At 43.4% G+C, this 9,179-nt stretch overlaps 1 protein-coding gene across 1 annotated transcript in view; it reads left to right on the plus strand.

Moving 5' to 3' along the window:
• Nucleotides 1–9,179, plus strand: part of UVRAG (UV radiation resistance associated) — a 210,880-nt gene that overhangs the window by 17,679 nt on the left and 184,022 nt on the right. Inside the window, exons 2-4 of the mRNA XM_019524976.1 lie at nucleotides 611–728; nucleotides 3,699–3,733; nucleotides 7,856–8,017. Coding sequence (XP_019380521.1) covers nucleotides 611–728; nucleotides 3,699–3,733; nucleotides 7,856–8,017 — 315 coding nt within the window. The remainder of the gene's footprint in view (nucleotides 1–610; nucleotides 729–3,698; nucleotides 3,734–7,855; nucleotides 8,018–9,179) is intronic.

Genomic DNA, 9,179 nt, shown 5'->3' on the forward strand with positions numbered 1-9,179 from the left:
CGCTCAGGCTAAAAATGAGATTTGTTTTATTTAAGGGTGTAGTGGCCAAGTTTCTCTTGCTCTTGTGAGTTGGGACAGCCTTGTTTAGTCAGCCACATATGTATTTGGTTTGGGTCACACTTTCTTTTTTTACAGCTATTTCATGCTCTGCGTGCCCAGCAGCATCTTTCCAAAATAGACTCTTTGCTTGTGTTGTGAGTGAACACAGAACACCTGGGTGCCATGACTGCTTCAGCAGCTTATCACTGTTACTGGAAGGTGCTTGGATATTATGGTGATGGGCCTGGCATAAGAAGCTGCATAGAACGGCTCTGGCCGAGCAATAGACTTACCGTCTTACTTTTGGGTACTTGTAGGTTACTGTTTATTGCCTACTTATCCAGTTGTTAATCCATTACTGCCATTTCATCCACTTCATTTTCATAGCTGGATTAATAATTTCCAAATATTTGAATTGGTTTAATGGCAAGAGGCTTCTTCAGACCAGATATTTTTATTGAATTCTAAGGTTGCTTCTTACAGCCTTTTGGTGGAACAAAGTGGCTGTTTACGTAACCAGTTACCACCACCTGTTTTTCAATATTTCCCCTTTATTTCCTCCTGCTTTTAGCGACGGCTTCGCCACCTACGGAATATCGCTGCACGGAATATTGTTAATAGGAATGGTTTTCGCCTCCTGGATACCTACTTCACTCTTCACTTGTGTGATAACACCAGGATATATAGAGGTAAAAAAAAAAAAAAAGCAAGCCTGTTACAGATGTTCTCATTCTCCATCTTTCTATACTACTGCAATGCTCTCCTCTGGCATGTCTTTTTCATTGAAATCCAGCATTTCAATGAGTCTCACTACCAATGGGAGACTTGTATTTCATCTGAAAGTACAAGAAAACTTTTCCTGCTGTTAGGAAAAGGAGTCAAACTTGTAGCCGGTTCTAATCTGGCTCATGCAGTTTTCTTTGCTGTGGTCCAAGCATTGAACTTGGTCAGCTTGACATTAGCTTTCAATGGTTTGTTCTGTTTAAAGGAGCCAGAACTTGTGTAATGGAGCACTGCATTACTGTGCGGTAACTCAGATTATGGTTTTAAAGGCCTGGTCTCCTGCTGCTGGTATATTCTAAGCTTCAGACATTATTCAGCAGTTGATAAAGATTAAACTATTGACGCAGCAGCAGCCGGCACACTTTCCCATGCCATGCCAGCTTTGGAACACCTATTTTGCTTCTCCTGCATCTGAACTGGGCTCCTATTGTGCCTGGGCTTGGGGTGTAATATATCTTAAGTTTTTTCTAAGGTGCTTATCACTGTGGTAACCCTGGCTGAATTCTTCTTGAACTATTTTCTTTGGCTGGAATTCTGCCACTGAAAATTGTTTCTCCACTCCTAGCCTAGTAGGAGCATGACTGCTTAGCATAGTTTTTCAGAAGATTGCGAACGAAGAATGGGTTTAACCTACTAGGCTAGGAGTGTGGAAACCATTTTAGTTTTCACTGTTTTAGGTAGAATGCACTACTTTTAAAATAACAATGGGAACAGCTGCTGTAGTCATAATGTCGTATGTTCTTATACACGTGTATGAGACCCGGCAACTAAACAAATTAGACTCTTCCTACACATCCCTTCCCAACCTCTGACACTTCGAGGATTAAATACCTATAGCTAGAATAGGTTATTAGATTAAATCAGGGGTGTCAGATGTTTGTCTTATGGACCAGACTTGGTTAGTGGAGCAGTGTCATTTGGCTTGGTGGTGAGGTGAGTGGGAGGCAGGTCTCGCTGCTGAATTTAGGGGCATGGAGCCAAGTCAGGTATGTGCATCAGTGCCAGGGGTGAGCAACAGGTGCCTTCATCTTTATGGCTCCCTGATGCTGCTCACCCCACTGCTGTATCCAGATGTGGCCTGCGAAGAGCGTGGGTGACTAATGTGCCTGGACTGAAACAGTTTAGTCTTGATGAAAAGATTCTGCCTAATGCTGCTAAGGCTGAAGATACGTTGCATTCAGCAGGTCATTGTAATATAGTTAATACATTCTTAAAGTATTCTGGCTGTGTGACATTAAACTTCTTTTTTAGAAGTATGCCAATAGATGGTATTCTTATCTTGCTCCAGGCAACGTTTATCTGCACTATGTAGTTCAGATTTGCCCCCCTTTTATGGTTTGATTTGTTACTTGCACTGCAACAAAGGCATATGTAGTGGCAAAAATGGTGTTTCCCTGCCTTCTCACCCCCACCTTCCTTTCCCCATACACCCCCTTCTCTCATCCCAGCTCTGCTGTTGCTAGAGCTTCCTTTTTAAACCAGTCCAAGCAAGAATTACCTTAACCCAGAGAAATCCCAAACTGTTGTACAGCTGTTTGGGTAGAGCTGACAAGATCTGTGTGTTGCAGCATGAGTTGGCAGGGACAACTGCATTTTTGCTACCTAGTTCTCACACAGCATTTCCCAAACTTTTGCTACCTGGGACGTACTTTTTTTTTTTTTTTTTTAGATTTAAAATTGGCAGTACATTTCACTCTCTTGTACCCAAGATGAGGGAGTGGGAAAAGCAGTGGCAGCACAGTTGCAGTTTGCAAATGTTTAGTCTCTGGTCCAGACACCCTGGGGCTGGGGAGCGGTATCTGAAACAAAGGTCATGCATCCCTGTGAAACCACAGGGTGCCAGCACCGCTGTGGTGGGGAGTGGAGTGCTCCCTGAATGTGGGCATACACAGCCTCTTGCACCTGGTGGGCTGTGCTGGGACTGGACATCTGCAAACTGCCACTGCCACACCCTAGCTGCACCTGGGGGACACTGTCCCTGTCTGCACCCTGCCCTACATGCAGTGTGTGCCCCCTTCCCCTCAGTAGTAGTAGTGTGCCTGCAGTACACTAGTGCTGGGAATCACTGTTCTAACACTTCTGTAGGACACTTGAAGTCTTGCGTGATCCTGGAACATGGCCATTACTCTTCCCCATTCCAGAAAAAGAGTGAAGGTACCATCACGAAACCTCACTGTGAGGGCAGTTCAACTTTGGAACAGACTTCCTAGAGAAGCAGTGGAATTTCCACCCTGGGAAGCTGTCAAGCAGGTCAAACAGACACTTGACTGTGGGATGGTTTAGTCAGGGATGATTTTTGCCTTGAGCACAGGGCTGGACTAAATAACCTCAGGAGGTCCCTTCCAGCTCTGCTTTGGTCTGATCCTATATTGTAACACCCTACTTTCTAGTAATCAAGAAGGTTGTTTGGTGAACTAAGCATCTTTCAGATCTCAGCAAGAGATCCTAGGTATAGTGTAGTTCGAGGCACTGTCTTCTCCTAATACAGAACCCAACTAAGAAAATGTATTGAATCTGGTAAGAAGCTGCTCTTGAGTAGAGGCAAGGTGGTAAACTTAAGTGTTGATTTCCAACAAGGTTAAAAGCAACCAGTTAGACTTTTAGTTGAGGCTGTGTCTTTAAGTCATAAAATAACCGTTTTAAAATCTGTTAGCTTGAATCTGATTTGGCTCTGGCAGGAGCTGAATCGGATTCAAGCTAGTGCAAGGAAGTCATTTTTTTGGACACTTGATTTTTAGGACTTGGAAAGAACCTGTTGCATTTTAGAAAGCCCAGTGTTTGAATTGGAATAAATATTGATGTTGTATCCAAGTTTAAAGTAGGTTGTTTTTTTTTTTTTTTAGCTCATCCTCTCTCTTGTTTTTTCCTTTCTCTAGAATTTTATCAGAGCGAGGTGATTAAGAACTCTCTGGTAAGTTTTTAATATTGACTGTCTTGCATAAAAATCTGGATGCTTCATTTGTGTCTCGTCACATCTATTATTACATTATATTCAGAAGACAGCACCTGAAACAGTTCTTGCTTCCATTTTCCAGACAGGATGTAATTGTGTTGTTTACTTTTGAAAATTCATAGAATATAAAGGGGAAGGGGCAGTGCTTTAGTTTTAATAACGTCGGGCTGTCAGGAACACCTTAACCTAATGAGTGCATCTACACATCACCCTATATCGCTGTATGGTGCGCTACAGCAATATAGCGATCACGTGAGTCTACATGTGATCTGCAGCTACTTTGCCATAGTAGCGTGCTTCCCCATTTTAGTGTGTCACTATGATGTAGTGGCAAAATCTAACTGTGTGCATGGCACAGTATGGGCATTTACTGCGCCGTGCTCTAGTACTTCCAAAAGGGGAAGTATAGTAAAAGCTCTGTTATCCGGCATCCCCCGGGAATGGGGGATGCCGGATAACAAAATATGCCAGTTAATTTTGCCGCCTGGGCCACTGCTTCTCTTGCTGCATCTGGGGTGTCCTGCTGCCCCTCCTGTAGGCCCCATGGGACAGGGAGGCGAGCCCCAGATGGAGAAACCAGAAATGCCACAGTGGGCACTTCTGGTTTCACTTTATCCTACAAGCTGGCATGCCGGTTAATTGAGCACGCCAGCTTGTAAGATGCCGGTTAACAGAACTTTTACTGTACTAAAGCACTAAAAGGAAGTACTAAAGCATGGTGCCATAGCAACGTCGCTGTATGGCGACATGTAGATGCGCCCAGTGTCATGTAAATCTGAACTTATTACTGTGGTTACAAGCCATGTTGGGGGTTACGAACTGAATGGTTTGAGAAATCTCTTGTACCTTTTGACAGCATTTTTTTTATAGTTGGTTTGTTGCACCTGTCAACAGCAGAGGAAAGTTTTTTTTTTTTTAAAAGAAATCCCACAATGCAATTGGAAAACCATGGAAACTAGTCAAGGGATATAGAGCAGATGTATAAAATAACCTAACTCATTTTAGACGCTCCATAGTTTTCAAGTTTAGCTGGGCACTTAAGATCCAGCATTGCTAGGGTTCTTCTGCCCGACCACTCAACTGTGAATATACAGCAATGGCGAGATGATTTTGAATGCAAGGTACTCAGTCCTATTAATTTCCAAAAATATGATCCCAAAGCCTTGATATGTAAGCTCTCCTCCTGCTTCATGTTAGGCTGAAGTCCTACCCTGGAATATTGAACAGGTTTTCTTTGTTACTGCCCAAGGTGATTCTTGATTTCAGGTTGACAAGGTGTAGCACCTAGATCTGGCCTCCTGGTTAGGTAGTTCTGCCTGAATAGTTGACTTTCCTTTTGGGCCTAACTGTCTTTAGGATAAGTGACCGTCTGCTGTCCCTTTGATTAGGGTAAGTTAATTTCCACAACAGGCCTTTAAGAGGGGTGCGTCGTACTTCAAAATAGCTTAATTGGGAAAGAAAATAGCAATTTTGTCCCTGTTCGAAGCCCTCTTCAAATGGATTGAAATACCTAGAAGCTGAATTACTGAGCGGCAGTAACATTTCAGCAAATTACACTTTTTGGAAGTATTTTTGCTTTGGCATATTAGTCGCATCAACAAAACAGCGTTCTCTTGGCCAATTGCTTTTAGTTTGGAAGAAAGTAAAGCCTTCTTGCAAACTTATTAAAGAGTTGAAAAGGGTAAATTTGTCTGGCAAGCTGTAAATCTAGCAGATGGTTTTAATACTAGTCTGACTGTTTCACTATCTAGATGAGAATTGGTTATGGTTATGATACATACCAGTGCCAGCAAGTGTAATGACTTGCCAAGCCCTACAAAACCTTTTTCTTAAAGGAAACCAGTAACAAGACTCAGAACTTGGCTTGTATTTTTGATGGCTGGCAGTGAAGTCCACACAACATTTTTGCTTTCCTTGCTTCTAGCCTCCCAGAACAAGCTATCCAGTGCTTTATTTTTCTACTCCCTGAAATGACCGTGTAGCAGCCTAGTATTTGCATGGCATGCTATAGGTATCCACAAACGTGGAGAGGGAATTCAGTAAGTCAGGTTTTAAGTTTAACTTTTTTTGTTTTTGGTCATAACAGCTTCTTTAGACACACCATTCATCGTAACTTCTAGGAATTTGATATTTTAGAGCTTTTGGAAGTATTTGACCACTGGAGGCAAACTGCATTGAAACCCTTGCATATAGGTGAACGTTATAGAACATCAGCTTGTGTACGCAAGCACGGTAAGCTGTGAAGCGTATAGGTCCAGAAACGGTTTCCATTGCTTGGGTTTCAGTGTCAGCAGCCTGTAGATGGCTTCTGTGTAGCCAGAAATTTATAAACTAGCATCTGATCCTGTGACCTTCCTACAAAGTGTTCTCTATGTGCTGAATGCAGGGGGGCTGGGGGAGGGGGCGTGTATTTAAAGATTTGCTTGGCTGACACTGATAGCTGATTTATTAACAAGCCATATTGGCCAATACCGATCTGATAGTTGATTTACAGGAATGCAGCCTGGCAGCTTGGAGAGCACCCATGAAAACCCATGCCCATGGTATTGGTAGCAATTTATCATTTTGCTGCCTTGCTTTAGTTAGAGCCCCACTTGATTACCGAAACTCCACTTTGCACCTTAGGCAGCACCCATGAAAAAGTTCTAGTTAACTGCCACCCTCCCTACCAGCATTATGCTTCCTCTGGTACAAGCTGCTATCAGATCTGTAGACAGCACCTTTTTTTGGAAATATTGAAGAAGTGAGTATGGGGTAAAGCAGGGCTGTCCAACTGGTGGCTTGCAAGGGGTTAACATGTGGCTGGTGGACTCATGCCTGGCTACCATTTACCCCCATGGTTGAGGTTTTGGGGGTGGGAGGGAGGACTTGCCTGTCTGGTGATAGTAGCTCTCATGGCTGGGGTCCCGGGAGCTTGCACCTGCCCCTGCCCTTGCATGCAGTCCACATAGTGTTTGGCCTGGGGCTGGTGACTGTTGAAACTGGACAGCCCTGGGGTGATGGATGTTTCTGTAATCACTTGTTGGGTAAAAAAAGGATCCTCTGGATGCTTCTTGCTCTGACTTGCTAATAACCAGCTGTGCGTGTTTAACTTGTCAGACTGCCTAAGCACCAGAAAGCCAGGCTTGCATGGCTTTCATTTCACCTGCTGTCTGAATTGCACCTTGTCCAGTTGCAACTGTTTTCCATTGCTGCTTAGGAACAAGACCACTATGATTATTCAGTTCTTGGGACACCTGAAACCTTCAGAAACTGCATTCTTTAGACTCCTGCCAGAATAGCTCCCCTGGATTTCATCTGTGCTCTCACATTTCTACTGAGTTCTGGACTGGCTAGCCTTTCCACCTTTATAAAATGAAAAAGTGCTGTTGAGGGTGACAGCACTTGGGGTTTGGCATGGGTGACTGGAGCCTCCCGAGTCGGAGCGGGGGGCAGTAGCTGTTGGCAGCAGGGATGGGGCTGGCGAGCACCTGCAGAAGCCGCCACTGGCAGCAGGGGTAGCCCTGTTGGGGTGTGCTGCCCCCCCCCCCCAATCAGTCGCCTATGGGGTTTGATCAGTGTGGCACAGTTCTGGAGGAGGAGCAGAAGGGGAAAATGAACAACTGTTATTTGGTGACATGTTCAGTTAATGAGGAGCAAATTAGTGTTTGTAATGTTAACTACACTTCCTGGTTTCGAAACCAAACAATAAAACATGGAACGGAGCAGTGTCTTTTCATGATGCCTGTTTTCTTAAATACCATTTTTCCCCATCAATTTGGAAAAATTTCGTGTTTGTTCTGGCAACGTGCAGTTGGAGAGGTAATTTCGTAGCTTCTGGAAGGAAACAGAAGCGGGTTGGAATGTCTGGATTTGGCGCACAGGAATATGGGGGCCAGCCTAGGAAGCTGGATGAGGAGGGAAGGCTTGAATTACGAAGAAGAGCCCGATGGCTTTGCACAGCTTGAACATCAGATTAGCAGGGTTCTACTTCAGTCCATGCAAGCTGGAAGCTGGACTTGCGTATTCAGCCCTTCTTACAGTTTAAAAACTATAGATCATATTAACATGCAAGTTATTTGGTTGTTCTTACACCAACAGAATCCGACATGGAGGAGTCTTGACTTTGGACTGATGCCTGATCGCCTTGATACATCGGTGTCGTGCTTTGTGGTGCGGATCTGGGGCGGCAAGAAAGAGCATTATCAGCTGTTGATCGAGTGGAAGGTCAATCTGGATGGACTGAAATACTTGGGTCAACAGGTAAAATAAAGGCATTTTTTTTTCTTAATCAGTAGATTGGGTAGCTAAAGGTTTGTGTTATGTAGAAGTGGTGAGTGGAAAAAGCCATCTAAAACAGCCTGGGGAAGAGCAAGCTAATGGGTAATGAATTATGGCATAAAACTAGTAATTAAAACCTACTAGTATGTATTGCTCAATCCATTGCAAGGGAGCGATAATTAGGGCTGGCACATATTGTTAGATGCCTTAAAGTGACTTAAGTTGCATTGTCTGTGTGAGTCTGCTAACAGTGGCCCTAGTGGAGAAACTGTGGTATGGTTATATATATATGGTCCAATATCTCTGTGTACACATCAAGACGTTAATTTAATGCAGTGATTGAATGTCCGCAGTGTCCTTTGTTCTAAAGAATAAGACAAGATGATGCTACTAATCCTGAGAATTTTTCTTGTGCTTGTCCATTTCTGGAATATTGAGATGGAGAGGTCAGCTAGTCATAGAAATTTAGGAGTGGAAGGGACCTCAGGAGGTCGCATCTAGTCCAGCCCTCTGCTCAAAGCAGGACCAGCCCCAACTAAACCATCCCAGCCAGAAACAATCGGACGACAGTTGTCTGATGGGGACTTGCTCTCCATGGACCTTATAGGTAAAGTGTAATTTTTAGTCATGACCTTTTGTATAATGCAAGTCATTGAGCATGTGAGCTTGCATTACAACATCTAACGGTTTATAGAAAAATAGTACCTAATGCTGTATTTCCTGAAGTGAACGGAAGGTGTCTGCACACAGGGGCTGTTTTTAAAGTAATCTCAGATGGATATATTGCTGTTTCCTATTGCTTCAAGGAGATTCTTTTTAGAACGAGAGCACTGAAGGAGTTCTTTGAAAAATCGGTCTTCTAAAATGTTGGAAATGAAGTCACTTGTTCTGGAATCTGGTTCTTTTGCTGCACAAAATGCAAGTTTCAGTCTCATGTTTCTGTCCTAATAGAGTAAGGAAAGGGATATCTGGAGAATGTTCTAATGCTGGGTCTAGTTTATAAGTCACTACTACTCTATAGAGAACTCACTATAGCATCAATTTTGTGCTCAACTGTAAGCTGCAGAGCATATAGTCTAATTCTGAGTAGAGTCTTCTGAAAACTTGCTCCTATAACCAAGCAGCTTCTGAACAGCTGTTTTAA

This window comes from Gavialis gangeticus, unplaced genomic scaffold (genome assembly GCF_001723915.1).
Source record: "Gavialis gangeticus isolate Ggan-Ray unplaced genomic scaffold, GavGan_comp1, whole genome shotgun sequence".
NCBI lineage: Eukaryota > Metazoa > Chordata > Crocodylia > Gavialidae > Gavialis > Gavialis gangeticus.